The following is a 25,535-nucleotide window of genomic DNA, read 5'->3' on the forward strand; positions in this document are numbered from 1 at the left end:
CCTAATCTAACCTTAATGAAGTATCAAAATATCTCCAGAGTTGTGGAAACAATATGTTTTTTTCGGAATTTCAACATACCCAAAATATTTGTAGATTCATGCCTAACTCAAATTCCAACAGCATTTTAGGACAGTGAAGTTGTACTATACTATTTATTTCCTTTCTTGAATGTTATTACTTGCTGTTAAAAAAAAACTAATATTTATTTCACGTTCCTTATTCTTCTTGACACAACTTGAACTTCAAAAATATTTTTTTGAGTATTCGACAATATCGAGAGGTACGGTTTTTTATTCACCTACCTCAATACATATTATTGGAGTTCTATCCTATCATAACACGTGTTTTAATCCCCAAGTGATTATATTCAAGAGGAAGATTAACCTAAATCTACATACAATGTTGTCCTTATTTATACATAGATACCTCTCCTAGATACCTGCGTCTTTATTGTCTATTAGACAGGTAAACACTATTTCAACAAGCTATAAAATATATATATATATATATATATATATATATATATATATATATATATATATATATATATATATATATCCATATATATATATATATATATATATATATATATATATATATATATATATATATATCCATATATATATATATATATATATATCCATATATATATATATATATATATATATATATATATATATCCATATATATATATATATATATATATATATATATATATATATATATATATATATTATATATATATATATCCATATATATATATATATATATATATATATATATATATATATATCCAGCATCGTTATTCATAATACTATTATGTTGTCTTATTTCTAAGCTCTCATAGGCATATAGATGCCTGTTGTTGAATTATCTTACTAATCTTAACGAACTAAAGTCTATGGAATGGTTCTGTTTTGAAAAACATGATGGGCAACTGCTGATTTTTCAGATCTTCCACATTTTAAGTGTGCTACGTGTTCCTTATATCTTATTTTAATATATCTTTTGTCTGTCCATAATATTTTGCATCGCAGTCCTTACATTTATTTTCGTAAATTCCAGACTTATTCGAATTCCCGACTTTGTCGTTTCTAAAAGTCGAGATTTTGTTCTGTACCTAACTTTTTCTTTCTTATGATATCATCTACAATATCCCTTGAGGAACTGTTACTGACTGATATTTCCTGTATTGTCACTTTTTTTGTAAACCTCTTATGTATGAGAGGAAACGTCAAAAGAAGATGCACTAAGAATTCAACCCAGCACGTTTGTGCTGTCCACAGTGATGTGAACTGTCAGGAATATACCCTGTAAGTGCTTGTTTCCTTCCTAAATACATCGTATTCTAGCTTTCCACATTTATTCCTCAGTACTAAAATGCCAAGAAATGTAAGTTTTCCTTTATTTAATAACTCATACGTGAATTTTATTGATTTACAAAGGAAAGAAAGTACTGAATATTCGATTTTTTGTTATCGACTAACGCAAAAACATATCCACATACCTCAGCCATATCCTAGGGAAATACTTTTGACGTTTCTTTAGTTTCCATTTAGAATTTGCTCAAGAAAAGGTTAGCCAGGTAGGCTAACCTCTCACACATGAGAGGTTTACAATAGAAAAAGTGACAATACAAGAAATAGCAGTCAGTAACGGTTTCTCGAGAGGTATTGTAGATGATATTGTAAAAAGAACCAAGATAAATATATCTCAGTTCCATATCACCAATATACGAAGAACTTTGGAAAGTTTTTCAAGGAGCTAGATATGAAGGTGGTATTTAGAACAAGTCATACACTACAGAGCTTTTAAAGAAATCCAAAGGACAAAGTCGAGAATTCGGAAGTCTGGAATTTACGAAATTAAATATTATGGACAGACCTGAAAGATCTATCAAAATAAGATGTAAGGAATACTTAGCACATTTAAAATATGGAAGACCAGAAAAATTAGCAGTGGACCATCATGTTTTGCAACAAAACCATTCTATATACTTTAGTCCATTAAGATTAGTTAGACAAGTTAACAACAACAGCAATCTAAATGTCTTATGAGAGCTTAAAAATTTTCTGTTATTAGATTTATCTGTCTAGTAGATAAGGCAACAATGTGGAATTAATTTAAAGACAATTAAGACGCAGATACCTAGCAGAGGTATCTATAGTATAAATAAGAACAACATTGTATGTAGATATAGTTTAATCTTCCTCTTGAAGATGATCTTTTGATGAACCACGTGTCGAAGTGTTGAAAATAAAGGTTTGGTGTTGGGATAGAATTCAAGTAATATTCATTAGTACAACAAAGATTCATCACAAGTAGCTCATTATAAATCGAAATACATCTCTCTTCATCACCTGAATGTAACGTGTGTATATTGAATTCAGATTTTCGACACATTGTATCTCGAAAACTGAGCGGTTATTATGACTTATAAAAACTATTCAACCAATTTCAGATGTTAGGTTACTTACAAAACTTTTTGTTTGTGAAAAATATCATGAAACAAGTTCTCAATTAGCCAAGTAAGTACTCGCCTTTTGAATTGGAATTTCCGGCGTAGAATAAATACAATAGAGACCCGCCCCACACAACAGAACTGCAATACTATTCTCGACGCGCAATTCACCAACCAAGATGGTTGGTGAAATGCGAGATGGACTATACTTCCACAGCGACGAAATAGTCTAATTCAAGCAGTTTTAGTATGAGAGAGCATCATTTATTTTGGATTCACCCGCTTATTGTTTCTTATTCGTTTGGATCATGAACTTTCAAGATCGTTAATTGCGTCCTCAGTTTCCTGCCCCCCACTGCTGCCAGAGTGGACATCTTTCAAGAGGCATTTCTTGTAGTGGGTCCTCATATTGCTGCTTTGCGAGAAGGCTAGTCCACATTTCTGGCAAGTATACGGCTTGAGACCTGTGTGGAAGTTCATGTGTGTCTTTAGATGATGCTTCTTGGTGAAACTCTTTGGACATAACGTGCAAGCGTACGGTTTCACACCTGAAAATGAATAAGAAATAATTATTGTCAAACTAATCCATATAAATAAAGTGTTTTTTTCAGTGTAGATTTGATTTCATGATGACCGGAGTGTGATATCAACTATTATAGTGTTTCACGTACGTCAGTACAAATACCAGTAATATTTATTTTTTATCGCAATATTATCAACATGAACTACCCAGGAGGACGAAAACATTTTTGGGTACAAAGTACCCAGAAAAGATGTTTACAATATCTTTTTCTACAGAATAGAAGTAATGTTTAGAAAAGGGAAATTTTGGCTTTCTACTTCTCCATCTTATACAAAAAAATGTGGGAATCTTCCGAAGAAAGAAAGGAGCATTCAATTTCAAAAGATGTGTAGAACATGCAAAGAACTAACTTTCAGACACAAACTGAAAGAAAAACCCTTCTTGAAACAGCTAATTTCATATAAACATTGAATTACACGAAAGACAACTATTTTAGAGTTAAATTTTTTGAAACTGATTGCTTCCTTCCTTTCTTTGGGAGATTTCCGCATTTATTTTTTTGTATAAAGATTTTATAAACCCGCAAGGGTTTATTGCGGCTCATACCTATTCACACTTCACCAAATAAACCCAGCTTCTTAATGAAGCCGATTAGTTTGTATGGTAAGTGGTCTTTCAGGTCGGATGGTAAGAGTACGGCTCTGCCGAACTCCAAAAACTTGATTCGGTCCCCAGCGGGACACGCACAAAGTATGTGCTCTACTGAGCCAGTCCTGGAAGATTCTGCCAGAAGTCCTTAAATCTTCTTGCCATTCAGGTATTCAATGTTTGTTTGGCAAAGCCTAAAGTGATGCTAATGACAGGTTCTGGTCCGATGAAGCTGCTTGCAACACCCTCCTTTGCAAGGGAGTCAGCAGCCTCATTGCCTTTTAGACCAGTATGGCCAGGAATCCAGACCAGAGACAATCCGTTGAGACTTCCTATCGAGAAGAGTCGTTTTTGGCAATTTGCTACCAATTTAGACGTTGCTCGGTAGGAGTCAAGAACTTCCAACGTCGCTTAACTGTCCGAGAATATTTTCATTTCGAGGTAAAAAATATAAATATATATATATATATATATATATATATATATAAAATATATATATATATATATATATATATATATATATATATATATATATATATACATATATATAAAATATATATTTATAATATATATATATATATATAAATATATATATATATATGTATATAAAAAATTCTACAAACGTTCATTCGATTAGTTAAAAATCCGTTTTGCTAACCAAGTCAACATCACCAAGAGTTGATATTCTGTTAACTTTGTTAGCGAAACGCATATTGAGAGAGTGTTTTTGTTCTGGTGGGAGAACAAAAACAAGAGGAATCATGAAATGATGGCCCCTGGATAAGCCCATAAAAACCACGAATCTGGTTAAGATACTTTCCATACGTCATAGTATGGAACCATGGAGATTGAAAATTAGACACCTTTCTGCTTCACAAGCAGCATAATAACTTCCATGATATATATTCACAATAAAGGAACATCTCGATCATCTATCTACTGAAAAAATAAATTACATGAATCAGTACCTGAATCACAAAAATGAACACTTTCAATATGAGAGAAGTGAATAGATGGAAAGACTCGGATTTATCGAGCATGTAGTCTCTGAAACACCGGGCGAAGTCTTGTTGAGGAAAAAGATCACATTGAGAAGGATGTTGAAGGAAATGAATACTCTGATGATCATAGAACACAAAAAAGTGGAACGATTGCAACAAGCGAACCCTTCCTTACATCAAAGAAGTAGAAGTTGCGTTAATGGCCATGGTACGATTGCGCACGGCTGGTGTAAACCTCGAAGTAGGAATGGGTCAATTGAGGCTGAGCCTATGGCGGAAAGCGCTTACTGCGCAACCTCTGTTGTTGGCAACCAGTATCGCAATTGAACCCAGGTTTGTATTTAATAAACCCTACAAAATACAAATTAAACAGAACACAGAGTCAGATGCTACAAATGCAATACGAATATATACAGACGGCTCAAAAACCAAGGAAGGCTCAGGATGTGAAGTGTACTCCAGATCACTAAGCCTAAGGATTAAGTGGGGAATAAGAAGAGATACCAGCGTGGTCTAAACATAATTGGCTGGTATTTCAATCGCCACGAAAGAAATAACCAGGAAAGGAATTTCTGGCAAAAACATAACAATCTGCACTGACAGCAGACAAGCCTTATTAGCCTTGAACTGACAATGTATAACCTCAGGGCTAGTACTAGAGTGTCAGCAAGATTTAGCCAAATCCTCGGTTGATAATAACATTATCCTGAGGTGGGTTGAAGGGCACGAAAGGAGTTGAGGTAATCGCATTGCCGACTCTTTAGCCAAGGAAGCGGCTGGACAAAGAATTTTAGGACCCTGTGGCACCTACGGCCTGATGACTTCAACAATTGCGGAACTAGCCAAATGATACACCCATGCTCAATCCTTAGAGATATGGGATGGAATCAAAGGATGCAATCTTGCAAGGATCACCTTGGGCGACCCTGGGAAGCTGGCGCCGAAGAAATATCTGGTAATGACCAGGAAAAATGTACACTTGACAGTAGGATTTCTGACTGGCCACTGTCAACTAAGGAAACACCTCCATAATATGGGGCTAGTGGACACATCTCTATGCAGGATGTGTGAACAGGAAGATGAGACTGTCAGGCATGTCCAATGCGAGTGCCCTCCTCGGGAGGATGTACAATGGGTCACATGTGGCCTGAGTGCTGTGGGCTTACACTCACCTTCCCTACTCTACAGATACATTAAAGAAGTATCGAAGATGATTAAAATAGTTGGATCTGAGTACAACAATATTGCGCCGCAGCATTCTATCGAAAATAAAGCCACAAAAAGCCGACGACCCTGGTAATTGGGTTTACCAGATAATAAGTAAATGCGTTGAAAGGGAGAGTCCGTTGGAAGTCCTCCGAGCAAGGAGAAACTTGCAAATCCGAAGATAAAAAAGAGAGAAAGAAAGAAATCATGTCTAATTGACCTTTTAGTGCTCTCAAGAAATAATCCAGTTATCAAACGATTACGTTTGTGGATATTTAGATTTGTATATAAATTTTCAATAGGTATACTTCTGAATTAAATTGAAAATTCTACATCCGATATGATTAAGAATGTATTCGAACCGAGCCGAGCTATGATTGAGCTTGACTCACTTCAATTTCAAGAAGCCCAGGTTCGGCTCGAGGCTTGGTTCGAAATCGAGCCGTGCTTCGAGCCAAGTTGAGCCGAGCCGAGCTATCATCATCAATTCTTTTCCATACTGAAAAAATACGCATTTATCAACTCCTCAGATTTTTCACATATGCACCTCACAACAACAAGACAAGGCATATGGAGGGATTTTTGAAATTTCACCCCTAGTGGTGAAAAGAATAGAATGCTCGAACCAATAACGACTCTTTAATCATTTTTGATATCATAAACATGAATCTTGGTATTTTGAATCTTGGTTAGATGCGAGGAATCGAAAAACGGTTCTGGAACTTTTTGTGACACATTCATCATAAAATAAGTTGAAAAAAATTATGTTACACGATGCTATTGAAAAAAAATGTAGGTAATGTACTTAAAACTAAAAAATAATTCGGAAGGCCCTAGGTAGCAGTCATCACACTACTCTCCCCAGCAATCTACGGTTTTGATAAGGTGAAAAAAATGATAAAATAGTTAAGCGTAGCGTAACCTGAGTAAGTATGTGAATACTACGCCCAATACCGTAGATTGCTGAGAAGAAGAGTAGCAGATGACTGCTACTGAGGACCTTCCGAATTATTTTTTAGTTTTTAGTACATTATCTACATTATTATTATCTTTTTTCCAATAAAACCGTTTGACATAAAAAATAAAAAAAAATACTTATTTTCTAGTTTCTAGTTTCTAATTTTGTTACTTGATTCTTCTCATTCTGTTGAGTTCCTTTAGTGACTCAGTATTACAAGGTAATATGTAATCCGCCATACGTAGATTAATCTTCCTCTTGAAGATGATCACTTGGTGATAAAAACACGTGTCGAGGTGTTAAAGATAACGATTTGGTGTTGGGAAAAAACTCCAGTAATATTCAATATGGTGCTTATGGTTTTCTACTATTATTTTTTCTATCTTCACGGCCCAAAATTTCACAACTTTTCCAAGTCGAAAAAACTACGAAAAGTTGGGAATTTTGTAAAATTGTCACTTCAAAGTTTGTGGACTGTTCAGGACTTTTCTCTTACTTGGGAGAAATTAAACTTTTTTTGAAGTTTTCAAACAACTCAGAATTTCAAAGTATGGGATCTCCAAGTTATGCATGTTGGGAAATCCCAACCTTCTCCTGGTTCTTTCCCTTTTCTTTTTTTTCATTTATTTAATTTTCATTAATTTTTTTACTATTATTTTTTTATATCTTTACGGCCTAAAATTTCCCACCTTTTTCCCAAGTCGAAAAAGCAGGGGGGAAGGTCCCCCACCCCCCTTCATGGCGACGGCTCTGGGGCTGGCTATACCTTCCTATGGTAGGCTACTCCTGCCATCTCCAACATTAGAAACACAAAACTCGCTATAAAGTTTCCTAGTCAGATATAACAGGAAATATATCGATAACGATAGTTGTGAACTGCGTTGTTCCAAATGTGCGATTTTTTAGGAAGGATAATGAAGGTTTTGGAAAATTGAGTTGTTGCATAGTTATTGTCATTTTATAGGTGATGTTTGTGCTAGGAATCGCAAGTTAAGGGATAAGACCCCGTTAATCCACAGCTTGCACAATTTTTGGCTTTTGAAGGTTGTCGTTCGTAAGTGGTCGACAGCTGGTTAACCAAAAAACGGATTTATTTCTTTCAAAAATATTGGCGCGATTTGCCCGAATAACTTCAAGAATGAATTTTATGTTCAGGTACTGCTCTGACCATTTTGCAGGTTATTTTTTTCTTTAACAGATATACAACCAGCTTACAAACTTCGGTATTATTATGTAATGTCGGGGTTTGGAACTGTTAAGGGAATAATACTGGAGTTTTTTCCCATCAGCAATTCGTTGTTATAACACCTCGACACGTGTTTCGATCACCAAGTGATCATCTTCAAGAGGAAGATTAAACTGTTTAATATTCCTCTTGAAGATGATCACTTGGTGATGATCACGTGTCGAGTTGTTAAAATAACGATTTGCTGTTGGGAAAAAACTCCATTAATATTCATTACTACACCAAAGGTTTCGAGTTTCTATCGAAAAGGGAACGAGAAGTAGGCTGGAAGATTATACTGTTTAATCTTCCTCTTGAAGATGATCACTTGGTGATCGATACACGTGTCGAGGTGTTAAAATAACGATTTGGTGTTGGGAAAAACTCCAGTTTTATTGATTACTACCCCAAAGGTTCCAAACAGTGCATCACAAAAACTGTTAAGGGGTTGAAAATGGAACTAGACCCTCTCATTGCATTCAGTTAGATTCTTGAGGATACATACACCTGGGTTTATCATGAATCTTTGGCTGAAGGGGGTGAAATAGGGGGTTTCATGGTTGGAAAAAGCTCGTCTTAGTTCGATTCCCTCCAGCTCGGGCTCGGATAAATGCGGCTTGGCTCGTGAAACATTCCGAGCGAGCGAGCCGAGCCAAGCTTTGGCTCGGACCCCTATATATGATGTGAGAGATTAGGATGATATGAAGGATTTCGTAGACATTATTTATTTTATCAATCAATTATGACAGGAAGTTGAATTGCCACCTCCTTTTACTATTTACTTTTGCATACTTTCAATTTTCTAATTCGGGAAAAATTTAATTCAAATGCCGTGATCAAATCAAATCAAATCACTTTATTTCTTCAAGACAACATACAGTCGTATAAGAAAGAGTCATGGTTACAACCGCATGGTAGTACGGTTAAATAAAAATTCAGTTAAAAGTATTCATTCAAAGAGTACAGACATTTCTCAACCAGGTATCCTTTTGAGTTTTTTTTTTGGAAGTACGTTCATGTTTTAAGCTTTTGGTGGAGAGGTAAGTTGTTGAAAATCTTTGCGCCGATTCAAGCTGGAGCTTTATAGGAAATTTTGCGTTTAGAGAGTGGTAATCGTAAATCATCCTTACGATGTGTGTTGTAGTCGTGGAAATTGTTATTTATGAGAAACAAATCCCTATTTTTGAACACAAAAATACAAACTTCAAATACATAGAGGCCTGTACAAGTCGGAATTTCAAACCTTTTGAAGATTTCTCGACAAGAATAGCCTTTTTTTACACCGGCAATACACCTAATGATTTTTTTCTGTGATACGAGGACGTTATTCGACAGTGTAGAGTCTCCCCATAGGCAAATACCATACCTCAGTCGACTTTCCACTTGTGCGTGGTAGAAGTTTATTGATTATTGCTGTGTCAAAACAACTTTGACATTTCTGAACATATAGTGGAGAGATGAAAGTTTGGAAATCAGGAGCTTGCAATGTTGGGTCCAATCTAAATGTCAGTCAACGAATAGTCCTAAGAATTTAAAGCTGTTATTTATAGGCAGAAATGTGTTATTTAAAATTATATCTACATCTATCAATTCCCCTGATAACTATGGAATTTCACAAGGTTAGTTTTGTCTGCATGGAAATAAGGAGTGATTTGATTGAACCAAGAAGTTAGTTGGCATAGAGCAGTTTCACAGGTTTCTTTTAGTTCCATTTGATTTTTGTTGGGAATCAGTAGAGAAGTGTCGTCTGCATGAATAGTCATCTCAATATCCGTAAAGGAATTTGATATTTCATTTTTGTACAAAATAAAAAGAACTGGGCCCAAAATGGATCTTTGTGGAATACCTATATTAATATCGGTATTGGCAGATGTAACATTACGAATTATATTATTTTGATGATGTTTCAGACTTACATATTGAGAACGACATCTAATAAATGATTCTTACCATTCCAGACAAACACCTGTAATATCATAATTATACAACTTTGATGAAAGAATATGGTGGTCTACACAGTCGAAAGCTCGACTCAGGTCACAGAAAATGCCCATTGGGACCTCTTCTTGTTCTATATGGTTTATGAGACTGTCATAGATTGCGCTAGGTCAAAAACCATGCTGAATATTTGTCAAAATATTATGCTCATGGATAAATTTCATCAGCCTGTCAAAAATCCATATTCGAAAACTTATTGACTTATTTTGAACACGTAATAGCAAAAATTCTAAACAGAAAATAACATGTAGCACCAACTTGTCAAAATTATGAACAATTATCTAGTATGTATTTATTGTTCGACTTCTTGAACAAACGACCAATTAGTCTTGATTATGAATATGAAAATATGCAAATTTCCATAATTTATACGATTTTGCCAACTGTATATATTAACTGACCTGTGTGTAGTCTTGCATGTAAGCTCATATTTGATCTATCGGCGAATGATTTCCCACATTCTGGACAAGTATACGGTCTTTCGCCGGTATGGACACGTTGATGCTGTTTCAGGAGCATTTTTCTCGAAAAACTTTTGCCACAGGTAGAACATTCATGAGGTTTCAAACCTGAAAATAAAAATATTTTTCTTAACATCCACGTCGAAGCATTTAGTAATCATCTCAGTTTTTTTCGCTTGAATGCCTTCAAATTAACGTGAAATTTCTAGTCAAAACCGTAGCTATTGGATTGCTCTTTAACAGACTGTTTTTTATAGCTGATCCCATTATTGATATCTCGGAAATAGTAGAACTCACAAGGCTGGCTGAATCAGATAAAAGTTGCTTATTTGAAGGGTCAATGAAAATATTTTTTCAGAACGCGACATCGATAGCCGTTTTCGAGATATTCGCAAAAAACGAAATTGTCGAATTTCGTCTGATAATTCAAAAACCTCCATTTCAAATTATATGAAAATAAGACAAATACAGTATCTATATTGTGTCATGTTTGTTATGATCTGATTTGAAAAAAAAATCGTTTCGTTTATTACATTCCAATATCAATTTTTTTAATACGGAAGTCGTGTTGAATAAATTCAGTCCGCTAACAAGCTAGGCCGCCGCTGTCTTGCTAGAAGCGACCAGTTGGATTCACCACTAGCTTTACCACGGGCTAAGCTTTCACATCTCCATATTTTTTTAAGGGGAAACACAAGCACTACAGGAAAATCCTTGAGACGCTCTAAGTGCGATGCCTTTGCGAAAGTAGCGATTCACATTGGATTTGAATCGCTGGAGGTTGAATTCATTTAGAAAAACGTTACCACGAAGTTCATTCCACATATACACATTTCTTCGAGGTGTACTGAGTTGAACCTCAAAATGGTGAACACTCACAGTCCGTCGCGTATTTCTGATATGTGCCGCTCTTGGTGGAATCAAATGTGCCAGGTCACTTGAACACGTGTAGGCATATATAAAAGACAGTCAAATTTCCAATCTTTCTTCGATATTCCAGACTATTGAGTTTGCAAGTGATGTTCGCGTCTCCAATCAGGCGAGTGGCTTTTTTTTGGCTGGAATCCAGCAGCTTTAGGGTATGATTGGGGGCGGAGGTCCATACATGAAAACAATACTCCAAAGAAGGTCTCATCTATGCTTTATAAAGAGACCAAACTTGGAACGGGAGCTGGAATATACCGAGCGGATAGAAATCTAAACTACAGCTATCCGCTAGGACTATACACATCCGTCTTTCAGGCGAAAGTGTTTGCCATCTTGCAGTGTGCAACCCTTATGAAATTGAGACCTCAAAAAAATGAACGGATCAATAGTTTTACAATCAATAAGAAGCAATAAGACCAATAGAGTACTGGACAAAAGTACCTGGCAACAAATACAGTAGAACCTTCATTAGGGAATCGTCCGAGAAAAGAACCGAAGGACTACTTCAATATAGTAGGAATCGGCTTAGAATAATTACAGAGTTAGTAACCGGTCATTGTCCGCTTAGAGGACACCTGAATAAAATGGGGCTGTACAACGGAGACCTCAGCTGCAGATTATGCAACGAAGGGATAGAAACAGCTCTACACATCTTATGCGAATGTGAGGCACTGAATCACAGGAGGCAGGCAATATATAATAATAATAATAATATTCTTTATTCAGTAGAACACAGGATTACAAAATGAAATGAAACCTATCAAATACTCTACAACATTTCCTATGCAAACTGAAAAGGCGGAGTTCATCTTGAGCACCTGGAGTGCACAAAGATGGTCTTCCACTCGCAGATAACTAATGAAAATTGAGTGAAACTATAGATATATGTGCTGATTCAAATAACCACTTTCTAGATATTAGAGGATTTCATAAATTCAAACAAATTTTTTCGAAAGGAGGAGAGTTTCATATTCTTAAAATCATTTGGAATAGCATTGTAAGTGATCGATACATTATAGGAAAAACTTCTCTCAAACAATGATGATTTATGGATTGGTGGTATTATAGTACCTTTCGATCTTATATTAAGATTGTGAACGTCAGTGCGGAACACAATCTTTTTATAAAGGTAGGAGGGAGTTTGGGTAGTGATTATTTTGTGATATAAGGTGGAGCAGTGAAGTTTTCGGCGAGATTCCATATTTATCCACCCAGCTTCTCGTAGCTTATGACTGATGGGTTGACGCCTACGAATACCATAGATGAAACGGAGAGAATAGTTTTTGGATTTTCTGGATTTTTTGCGTAGATGTTGCCGTAAGGCAAGAACTATAGACTGTATCGCAATAAGTAAAAGTAGAAAGAACTAGAGACTCGCAAAGCATTTTTTTAAGATTCAAATTCAAAGTGGCTCGAGATCCAAACAAAATTTTCAGTTTCCAGATGCTTTTACGAATGCATTCCGATATATGCTTTTCGAATCGTAAGGAGTAATCTATCCAGAGCCCAAGATTCTTCGCCACATCACAAAACTGTACAAGAATGTTATTGATAGTAACACAAACATTTTTTTGGTGAAGAAGTCTGTCATTTCGCCTCCCGAACAACATTGCCTTAGATTTGTTTGGATTCAATGAGAGAGAATGATCTTTGGATATTTTGAAAATTCTATCAAGGTCTTCTTTGATTTTCTGACAACCATTCATTATGTCTGATGGGTGGAAGGAATACATCACCTGAGTATCATCCGCATACATTTGTAGATAACAATGCGAGACAACATTTTTGAAAAATGCTGTGAAAATTACATAGAGAATTGGTCCCAAAATGGATCCCTGTGGAACCCCACATGTCAGTTCTCTTGTTTGAGAATTCCACAAGTTGATCTTTCATACTTCTTTCTAATAATTTTGAGTCAACGGGTAAAATGCTGATTGGTCTCAGGTCTTTGAGCTCACTGACCACCTCGCATTTCGGTAATGGGATCACATTAGCCAATTTCCACTGAGTTGGATCTACTGAATATTCAATGCAGAAGTTCAAGAGGTGAGAGATATATTCAATTATGAATGGACAACATAATATGATGAATTTTATGTTGAGACCGTCAGCACCTGCAGCCGTTGTTTTTACTGCTAGTAAATACTTGAAAATGTCGTTATTCTTGATTCTGCTAAAACTCCAACTTACATTGAGACCAACAAGTCGACCACTGTAGTACTGTTCAAAGTCCAAGCCTTTACCGGTAGTGGGAACTGAGTTTAGGAAAAAATCATTTATGTCATTCACATCTGAAAGATGATCTGGAATATCGTTCTTCTTTTTCTTATAATATATGTTGAGTTTTTTTAAGGTGTCCCATGCATTATTAGTATGCCTGCTTATGTGAAAATTCAAATAGGCTTTTTTCTCTCTCTCTCTACTGATTTATTAGTGAAATTTCTAAGGTGTTTGTATTCTTCAAAATGGAGAATGTTCTTGGTTCGTTTGAATTTTTTAAGTTTTTTATCGCGTTCTCTCATTATAATTTTAATATTGCCGGCAATCCACGGTTTATGTTTTTTCCTAATGAAAAGTGTTTTGAAAGGCGCATGTAATTCCAGTGAGGTGTTCATGTTCTCGTTGAAAAAAGTTACTTTTTTGTCAATGGTATCCAAGTCATAAATATGGACATACAAAATTACGCCCAGAAGAATATGACGAACATCCAACACGGAACCTGTACAAACTAGTACAGGGAACGAGACTGATGGAATGGGTGTCATGAGAAGATGGGAGAATAAACGCAATGAGCCCAAGAGGCTGCAGTGTTTTCTGGAGACTTGGACTAAATGGACGAGTCAGACAGCCCCCAAGGTACAAAAAAAACTTTATGAAAGCTTGGAACAGTGTTCCAAGCTTGCAATTCTTGCATATTGGTGTCCATTTTAACCCCCAACAAACTTATCGGAGCAGAAAGCGGAATTGTCTGACCTGACATTATAATACTCGGTTCGGAGACATTTATCTTCTTGGGGAAAACCGATGCCTCGGTTTTTATGGCATTGAATTGAACCTAGTTACTTTCATCCCAATTCGAAATCACTTCTAGATCCTCATTAAGATATATAACATCCTGCTACCGGTGAAGTTGTGCCTGGAATACAAATGGAATGACGAAACAAGTGTGCTGTCGTCAGCAAAGCAATATAGTGGATTCTTGGTTTTTTCCATAAAATCGTTGATATACAATAAAAAAAGGGTTGGAGACGATATACAGGGTGTCCCTGGACTTCCTCTTTTCCTCTCGGGAATGTATAGATGGGGTCAAAATATCACCAGTACTTCATATAACTTTTTTTCCTAAAAGTCTTCGTAACCAAGTTACGGGCCCTCGAAGTTACAAAATGAAAAATGTTTTTTTTGATAACTTTTCAAGTGAATATTCAAAATCATCCAAATTTTGGTAATTGACTAAACAAATGAATTCCGTCGATGAGCTTTCATGCAGGAGTCAGTTGTTTTGCTACAAAGTCAGGAACGGACTACCCCCGATGGTCCACACCCCAAAACTTTGAAATGACAGATATTTTTCAATATTTTTCAACAAAATAAGGTTACTTGGACAATTTCATGAATAAAAGTACTCGTGTGGAAAGTCGATCGGAGCAACGAGTCTTGATAAAAATGTAGTTCTACTCGACGACATCAAACCCGCTCGTCCACCATTATTTGAAATGAATAATTATCAAAGCAGAAATAATAATGATAACGTTAATTCAACAACATTTATAACAGGAATAATACAAAGTATGCTAAAATGAAGTCGTAAACAAAAAGTACAGTACCTATATGGAAGTTTAAGTCACAATTGTGATAGCAGATATTTTTTCAAAAGAAATATCAAGTTCTGTAGATTCGTGGTGTTTTTAAACTAACAAGCTACTCTACTATGAAATATCGAATTCATTCCATATTTTGTATGTACATAATACGTGTGGAATAATCACGTTTCGTGTTGATCAGTTATCTGAATCTCATGAAACTCAACATTCGAATGTTTCAAATTCTTCTTCACAGCTAAACTGTTGAGGAGTTTCACTGATAATTATAATTTTATGGGAGAAATTCTTTAACACGAATCTAAATTTAGCTGAAAAAACGCACATCGGAAAAAATATTTACTATACTAATAAAAAGCAAACGAATGAACTACAAAAACGGCCGCACATGATCAGGTGAAAAACATCCAGGGAATAATTATGTTCCATTTCTTTCACAGATGTTGACAAAAAACCTTTTAGAAAGTTTTGATAAAAAATGAGAAACTGGAATGCGATTTTGTTTTGTTGAGTGGTGCGTTGTCATATGACTATCATTGTATTGTCAATATTCTATAGGATATTTTGAATTTTTTTGATATGGTCGAACAGTTTACATTCAATGAATATGCAGATATGGATGTATTTTATGGACGAGCATTTTGTAATGCTGCAGAAGCTCGTCGTCTGTATTCCGAGCATTTTCCCAATCGAACGGTACCGTCAAGAGAAACATTCGAGCGTGTCGATCGCAGCTTGAGGGAGACAGGTATGTAATAATTGATAATTAATTTGAGCACGTTGTTTTATTTCGATATTATTGTAGGTACAGTTTTGCCAAAACGAGGTGGTGAGGGCGCTCCTAGGACTGTACGTACCGTTGTATTGCAGGAAAATATTTTGGAAGCGGTCGCTGATGATCCTTCAATGAGCATCAGAAATCTATCAGAACAGTTCCATACATCCAAGTCCACTATTCATAGAATAATTAGGGAACAACTGCTCCACCCATTTCACATCCAGAAGGTACATGCCATGACACCTCAAGATTTTCCAGCACGACTGGAATATGCCAATTGGTTCATGGATAGGCAAAGAGAGGATATGACTTTTATTAATCGAGTTTCATTCACTGATGAAGCAGGTTTCAGTAGAGATGGAGTTATCAACTCTCATAATCTCCATATATGGGCCGAAGAAAATCCCCATGGGATATTGCAAACCAAACACCAACGGAAATTCAACGTGAATGTTTGGGCTGGTATCATAGGAAACCATTTTATAGGACCATTCGTTCTACAGGACCGATTGAATGGAGAACGTTATTTGGAGTTCATTCAGAACGATTTGAATGGACTTTTGGAACATGTTCCATTGCAAACCCGAAGAGATATGTGGTTTATGCATGATGGCGCTCCTCATCATTTTAGTTTGATTGTGCGTGACCATCTGAACCATATTTTCCACAATAGATGGATTGGTAGAGGTGGGCCATATTCATGGCCATCGCGGTCTCCGGATTTAAATCCATTGGATTTCTTTCTGTGGGGGCATCTAAAAAGCCTTGTTTACGCTACACCTATTCACACAAGAGATGCATTGTTGAATAGAATAACGTTACATTGTGAAGCCATGCGAAACGACCCTGGAATGCTATTTCAAGTACAGAGAGGGTGTCTTCGCAGACTAAGAAAATGTATAGAGAGAAAAGGTGGTCATATCGAGCAGTTTCTGTAGCGGATTTTTCATTTCTGTTTGCTCTTGAGGCTCTTGAGTTTCGTTAATTTAACGTGTTTGCATTATAAAAATTCGTTATGAACATTTTACCTATCATTTTCATTTTCCTTAAAAACTAATATTTTCGAATAATGGTAGACATCTCAGGATAAATGTTGTTGAATTAACGTTATCATTATTATTTCTGCTTTGATAATTATTCATTTCAAATAATGGTGGACGAGCGGGTTTGATGTCGTCGAGTGAAACTACATTTTTATCAAGACTCGTTGCTCCGATCTACTTTCCACACGAGTACTTTTATTCATAAAATTGTCCAAGTAACCTTAATTTGTTGAAAAATATTGAAAAATATCTGTCATTTCAAAGTTTTGGGGTGTGGACCATCGGGGGTAGTCCGTTCCTGACTTTGTAGCAAAACAACTGACTCCTGCATGAAAGCTCATCGAAGGAATTCATTTGTTTAGTCAATTACCAAAATTTGGATGATTTTGAATATTCACTTGAAAAGTTATCAAAGAAAAACCTTTTTCATTTTGTAACTTCGAGGGCCTGTTACTTGGTAACGAAGGATTTTAGGAAAAAAAGTTATATGAAGTACTGGTGATAGTTTGACCCCATCTATACATTCCCGAGAGAAAAAGAGGAAGTCCAGGGACACCCTGTAGATCCCTTGGCAACACCAGCGTTAATGGTGAAAGTATTCGAGAGATATCCATCGAAAGCCATTTGCAGGAAGCTGAAGAGCCATACACAAAAATGATCCGACAAGCCAAAGCACCGAAGACTGGCTAGCAAACCCTCATGCTATACAAGGTCAAAGGCCTTAGGAATATCAAGCACAACAGCTCTTGATTCTCCATGTTTTTCGATTGCGTTATTCCAAATATGAGTGACATACGATAGAACGTCGCCTGTTGATCTTTGTTTCCGAAAGCCATATTGATGATCGCAGAAGATGTTGAAGCCTGCCAAATATTTGAGGATATGGTGGTTTATGACTTTCTCCATGATTTTTGATATCACTGATAGTAAAGCGACTGGTTTGAGGTTCCAGCATTTCCTCTCGCTTTTGATAAAAATAGATATTCCAAAGTTACGTCTGAATCGGGAGTGGAAATCATAGCCGGGATATAGAAACTTGATGGGGTTTGTTGAAGCACTGACTTTGGTTTCTGTAAGTGCAAGAATATAAGGACTATTTGATTGCAGATGTTGGCGCACTGATTTTATATTTGAGTTGAGTTATCTGATGTTGTAAAAATCGATTTTGAAGTTGCTAGTGGGCCTCCAAGCAACTGCAGTTACCGTGCTATTTATCTGTGGAATAATGTTAGGAACACCCTGCTGACTGTCAGAAATAGTGGTTTTTGAATAACTCCTGCAGGATGATGCCTTTGAATCAGCCCCCACCCGGAGATCCCATTGGGGAGCTATTTCACCTCCGGAGTATTTTTACCCTAGTAGCGCCATCATGCATTTTTCGTTATATTCCCATAATACAATTGTCTTGCATCTAGTAATTACGATTTTTTATAGTGTATCACTAGTATATTTTGATCTCTTAGATAGCATCAGTTTTAGAAATCGTTACTCAATGATTTCAAGAGAAGTGATGTGACTTTTAGTCCGAGTAGCCCATAAGAGATACGACTTTCCACAAGACTGTGATATATTATCTTTTTTTGTTTCAGGTCAAGAATATAATTCAAATGTCAGAATTTATAAAGAACAAATCGTAGTTTTTTCAGAATAAAGTTAATAAGATGGTCCCATTTTGAATGTATATCTATAACTATTTCAAAAAATTTGATTTTATTTGCCAACATTATTCGTGTATTGGTTTTCAGAAATAGAGAATCAAATTTCGGCATTTTTGTTGCTTTTGATTAATTTTGTTCACTTTTGTTCACTTAGTATGTTGAAATAATTGATCATGGTTTGTTTATAAAAAAAAAAACGATTTTGACATTGACAATAATTTGAAAGTTATTGAAATAAAGATATTGACTTGAAACGTTTGTTTCTTGGTTTATTTCGACTTTAAATCAAAGGAAATCACAGTAAGACTGACTAGTACGAACAGGCATTTTTGTTTCGTAATTAGTGAAAAAAAACTTTTATCTACAGTGTGACCCATTTTTAATGGAAACATCCTCCTAAAATTTGAAGTTGCAAACAGATTTTAATAATTTATTTTTGAAATGTCAAGTACTAAAAGGTCTACCTTGGGACAAATTTTTGAAATGTTTATTATATTAGAGTTTTAGGCCATACTACGATATTTTTTCTTAGTCGAAAATCGAGATTTTTTATTAGCGATTTTTTTATTGAAAAAATCACTACGCCATTGGATTCAGAGTGCCTCTAAACAGGTGTGACCAAAATTTCATGAAAAAATATTCATTAATAACAAAGTTATGACAACTCAAAAATTTGAAAACTCACACAGCTAACAGTCACAAAAAACACCCTATATCAACAGATATAGCCATGAGAATATTTTTTTTATGATTTCAACAATAAAGTGCCGCCAGATGAAAAAAAAACAAATAGCGTAAATATTTTTAATGAAAATAACGGAATTACATTCAAGTTTTCACGCAAATTAACTAAAACTAAGACCTTACATTTCAGTTTAAATCTTAGTTGACATGGAAATGATATTACAGTTTGACACTTGTGAAAGATTTAAGTGTACTATTGTCAACAATATTCACCTTACAGATCTTCGAATTATTTTGTGTCATGGCTGCAAGATTGAGCGCAAGAGAGAAAATTGAAATTGTACGCCTTTCGGGAGATGACGTTGGAAGTGCTAGAGAGGTTTGTAGAGTATTTAATGAGAGACATCCAGATCGTCCTCGTATTAGCTGCGGTACTTGACATTTAAAAAAAAATATTAAAATCGATTTACAACTTCAAATTTTAGGGGGGTGTTTCCATTAAAAATGGGTCACACTGTATGTTGACGGTTAGAAGCTTGTCGTCAAAAAAAAACAAAGCGAAATGAAAAACGTGACTTTCAGAATGATTATGCAGACCTTAATAAATCTGCATTACTAAATCAACATTATTATCCTTTCATCAAACAGCTCTTAGTCTTTTGAATGGAAACTGGTTATTTGTTTATTTGGGATCGTGTGGAACAACCTGTCATTATACCTAACACGTTACCTTATATCTATCACCATTTTTTGTGACAAGTGTATTATTTTCTATCTAAATTAAATGTTATGTTGGACAACAAAAATCATTAATTATCATTATTAAAAGTATGTGTGCACTACGACTAGATTTGTATGATCCTAATGAGACCATCTCAAAAACCGAGGTATTTGATATCAGTTTATCTCGGAAATTTTTAAAAAGTTACAACTTTTCCGTTTACTTGACTGGGTACTAAAAATAATGCCGTCTTTACTCACCAGTATGTATTCTGAGGTGCATATTGTACGCCACCCGTTGATTGAACCTCTTTGGACAATGTGGACACGCATATTCCTTTTTATCTCTGTGGATCTTCATGTGACTGGACAGGTAGCCCTTGTCGTTGAATGTTTTGCCACATTCCGAACACTTGGCAGCAAATTCTTTAGTGCCTTCGTGGACAGATCTATAAATATAAACGTTTAATTTTTAATGTGTGACTCCAGTTGAGAACGAGTTAGTATGGAAGGTATGGAAGGGGAATATTTTAGCAACTTACTGATGCGAAATGAATACATATATGATATCATATATAACTAGAATTAAAAGTTCAACAATTTATTCAGGCTAGTCTCTGCTTACACTGTAGGTTGATGGATTGACACCTATCAGAAAACAACTATTCTCCTGGCTAAAACCACGAAGGGCGTTATATTATATCCAATAGGTGTCAGTCAGTGCAAGAATCTTCACAGGAGTATTTCCTGCATATGCTGTTGGCGATACAACTGCTGGAATCGATTTTCAATCAAGTATAGGAACGGGCATAATTTGAAAATCGAACATCAGTGATACTAGTGACGTGTTATAATAAAACGCAACTGACAGCTCACATGGGTGCTTTACTGAAGAGTGTACTCTTCTCACCAATTCCCATTTATTTTATTATATATCAATAGCATTTAATTTTTTATACTCAATAATTTTGTATCAATTTTGAAATCCTAAATCGCTCATTCATTAACTGTTTGGCGGAACGACGTTCCCGGGTCCGCTAGTCTATATTAAATACTTAAAACGACAATTGTATCAATTTTTATAACAATTTGACAGATATTCTAAAATGTGCATTTTAAAAAAAGTATCCAATTTAATTGTATTTATGGCTCAGTATTTTGCATATAGTGGTTACCACATAACAGGTAGATATATGCTATCGTGGACTTTTATTCAGTTCTATTTAGCATAAACAATTTTACGGTACATTATTTTCATGTAACTCCAACGGTATAGGCAGCGCACGCCAAAATAGCTTTCAGGGAGCAAGAATTTCTCCGACTTAGTTAATACTAATCGTTATATTATGACCAAAATTACACAAAACATTTGTAAATTGTAGCCTATATGTTATTCTGATGTATAAGCTGTATCTATGTGAAGTTTCATCTAAATCCGTTCAGTCGTTTAGGCGTGAAAGAGCCACAAAAAAAGCAATTTATTTCCAACAAGAGTACCCATACAGGAAATGCTTTTCTTACAGAGTATATATGAAATAAATATTAAAAAAAAATGGAATATATAAATGTATAAAAGTAAATGCCAAAACAAAGTATATATAAAATATTCGTATAAGTAGAATTTCAAAAGAGGAATGAAAAATTGATTATATAACACAAAAAGTTACAAATAATGCAATGTAGCAGTACTGACACAAATGTTATTTATAGTATTATTGAAAATGATCGTGGATACAAGATACCAAGGCGTTCAGAGAGTCGAAATAAATATCGCAGTGTTCACAGATTTTATTGAAGCTACTGCACATACAATTCAATGGTGATCGTAGCATAACATTTGTGCGTGATGCTTCGCAATAGAATTTCAGATTGTGTCGACCTTCACTTATTGGTACTGAGAAATTGATCTCGGGTAAAAGAACCGTACTGTCAATATTGTTGTTTAGTAATTTAGGCATGAATTTTATACCAAGGATAACTCTCCTATTTTCCAAAGATGTCATATCAAATCGTGTCAACAAAATGTTATGATCGATGCCTCTCGTGGGGTATTGACCATCAACTTTTGGACATGAGTATTTTAGGAACTTTCTTTGCACGCTCTCAATTGATGTTTTTTGGTAGTCGTAAACTGGATTTCATAACACAGAGCCATATACTCTAACTTAGATCTGGCATACGCAAAATATAGCAATTTTATTTAAGGTGGCAATACTTTTGAAGTTTTTGTCATTTCTGTAAATGAATTCAAGCATCCTATTTGCATCAGCAGTCATATTCCTTATATGTGTTGTAAATAATTCATGTTGTACACGTTGACAGTCAGTAATGTCGTCGATTTTATAATATAGTTCCAGGTCGTCTGCAAATAGTAGGCTAGTAATATTCAAAGAGGTCGCCAAGTCAATAATGAAAATAAAAAATAAAAGAGGTCCAAGATTAGAACCTTGTGGTACCCCAGATGTAACTATGTACTGGGCCGATTTGAAAGTTTCATATTCGACGAATTGTTTTCTGTTAACTAGATATTAGAGAAATTAGAGAAATCAGTTGGTTAGAGAGTTCCAATTGTGTCAATTTGCGAGAAGAACATAATGGTCTATTCGATCGAAGGCTTTTTGAAAGTCTAAATAAAAAACATCGACTTGTTTTTGCTTGTCCAGGTACGTACGGAGATATTGATTTAAACATACACGATTTTTCATACATGACCTTTGTTGTACGAGTTGTTGTTGCTGAGTAGGAGAAATAAATTTTTGAATAAGGGAGTACATAACATTTTACACACATATCTTGAAGAGTTTAGAAAAGTTACATAAAATTCGACAAATTCGAGCCATTTTCCACTGCTCAGGAAGGGCACAAGTTGATAAAATCAAGTTGAATATGCCTATTAGAGGTATAGAGAGAACGTCGATACAGTCCTTCATCACAAGACTAGGAACATTGTCAACACCTGCGGTGAGTTTATTTCTTAATTTTTTTGAAGCAGTAATAATATCGATTTTAGAGAAGGTAGGGATGTTTAATGTATCTAAATCAGTATACACTTCTGAAGTACTTGGCGAATCCATTGACAATATCCCCAGGCTTATTAAATACCCCAGCATCAAGTTTCATTATACCCGGTATACGCGAATGACCTTGTTTACTGTGTATAAAAGACCAGAAAGTCGAGCTGTCAGATAATATATTATTTTCATTTAATTTTGTAATGTGACTATATGCTGCTTTTATTTTAGTTTTGACAGTTTTTCTCAGATCCGAGAATTGATTTTGATAAAATGCATACATACGTTTATGCATACATACAATTATCCATCCTCACTAAATTTCACATTTATAATATTAGTATGAAGTATAGATAGATAGATAAAGAGATGGCATTTCTTTTTAAGTGAAATTTTATATTGATATTGTTTCATATGTTACGTTGCTCATCGTTCCCGTGAATGAAATCTATTTCAATTCCATAACGAATATTTGGAGTACATTGAATAGAACTGGCCGATACTTGATGAAAATTCATATTAAAAAACTAATTAATACAGTTACCTGGAAATGAACAGATTCAATAACGGCGAGTTATTCAATTCAGTTTGATCATTCATAAGATATTGAGAGTTTTTGATTTTGTTTATTTCCATACTCTCCAACAAGTAAGGTTTCAAACCTTTTTTCTCGAAATGGAGGGGCTTGTATTCATGGTTAAACTAATGTCCATCTGTGATCAAATGAGTGGCTTGTGTGGGATTTGTTTTTACATTCTAGAAACTACATTTGTGGTTCTTTAAGCGTGCTTTGAACGCTCTTCCAGTTTGACCTATATAAAACATCGGATATGCCTCACACGATAATTTATACACTTCTGATTTTTCTGAAACTGAACTTTTATCTTTGTTATTTTTAATGTGCATGCCTAAATTGTTTGTTTTGAAAGCAATATTTACACCTTTGCTGAGCAGAAAATCTGAAATATTTGTAGTGGGTTGGCCTAAGTAGATTAAGGTTCTATAACTTGTATCCTCTTCTCTTCGAATTGGGAAAACTTTATTCAAAGCTTGACTGTATAACTTCTTTAATAAAAGAATGTATTAGACCGCTATCGTGATGATTGTTGACGGCTATTTTCTTTATTATATTCAGTTCTTTATTGAAATTCGCTTCTGACAAGGACACATTTATCAGTCTGTGGATCATACTGTTGAAAGCTGCTACCTTGTGCTGATATGGGTGGGTGGACGATATTTGAATGATAATATCTGTATTTGCCGGTTTATGGTGAATTGAAAAACCATGTTTGTTGTTAACTTTCGTTATTGTCGTCCTGTTCCATTTCCATTGTGAATGTGATAGAAGGGTGGAGACAATTGATGAAATTCAAAAATGTTAGTCAACTGTCTGTTCGTTCCTGTCTGTGAAACAAACCAGGATATCATCCACATATCTATACCAATACACGAAACTTCTCACCAGCGGGTTAATGTGTATTTGACCTTTGCAGGATGAGTAAAAAGGTTCATTGAATTGGAAGTAATTTTGTGACAAACACACCCTAAGCAAAATGAAGTATTAAATGAAAAATTAAATATTAGACTTGCCAACCCACTACAAATATTTCAGATTTTCTGCACAGCAAAGGTGTAAATACTGCCTTGAAAACCAACAACAACTTAGGCTTGCACATTAAGAATAACAAAGATAAAAGTTCAGTTTCAGAAAAATCAGGAGTGTATAAATTATCGTGTGGGTCATGTTCGATGTTTTATATAGGTCAAACTGGAAGAGCGTTCAAAGCACGCATAAAATAACACAAATATAGTTTCTAGAATAAAAAAATTAATACCACATATGCCACTCATTCAATCACAGAGGGACATTAGTTCAACCATGAATACAAGCCCCTCCATTTCCAGAAGAAAGGTTTAAAACTTAATTTGTTAGAGAGTATGGAAATGAACAAAAACAAAAACTTTCAATATCTTATGAACGATCAAACTGAATTGAATAATTCGCCATTATTGAATCTGTTCATTTCTAGGTAAAAATAGTAAGGTATTGTATAATCTTGTGGTGCTGGAGTGCCTTGCTGTTGAAGTGGACTGTATTTGAATCGTTATTTCTGTACTCCTATCGCTACCACTCGAATCTGTGCTGGTTCTGGTAATTGAAAATGCTATTGTATATATTTAATGATTGTATATTTTACGGAGTTACAAAAACCAACATTTCTAACTGTCGTTGTTTGACAATCTCCCTCTTCTGTCATCATGACAGTTGTCATAAAACATGGCAGGGGCGTATCATATAAAAAATTCAACATATGTCCACGCCTTAAAAGGTCGTGAACTTTCAAATTAATTGAAAATACAAATGAAATATTAACAATCAAAACAAATCACAATTTTTAACTTAAAGTTCA

General features: G+C 35.0%; 1 protein-coding gene across 2 annotated transcripts in view; it reads right to left on the reverse strand.

Annotated features, from left to right (window-relative positions):
• Window positions 1–798: 798 nt before the first annotated feature.
• The window catches only part of LOC111502736 (uncharacterized), a 199,537-nt gene continuing 174,800 nt past the window's right edge, over window positions 799–25,535 (reverse strand). For both annotated transcript variants that reach the window (XM_023156893.2, XM_074183695.1), the window contains 3 exons: window positions 20,375–20,562; window positions 10,423–10,590; window positions 799–3,010 (listed from right to left, as the gene is read on the reverse strand). In XM_023156893.2, coding sequence (XP_023012661.2) covers window positions 2,769–3,010; window positions 10,423–10,590; window positions 20,375–20,562 — 598 coding nt within the window. In that variant the 3' untranslated portion in view covers window positions 799–2,768. The remainder of the gene's footprint in view (window positions 3,011–10,422; window positions 10,591–20,374; window positions 20,563–25,535) is intronic.

The sequence above is a fragment of the Leptinotarsa decemlineata genome, unplaced genomic scaffold (genome assembly GCF_025532065.1).
Source record: "Leptinotarsa decemlineata unplaced genomic scaffold, Ldec_3_MD MMD2_tig00026340_RagTag_RagTag, whole genome shotgun sequence".
Taxonomy (NCBI): domain Eukaryota; kingdom Metazoa; phylum Arthropoda; class Insecta; order Coleoptera; family Chrysomelidae; genus Leptinotarsa; species Leptinotarsa decemlineata.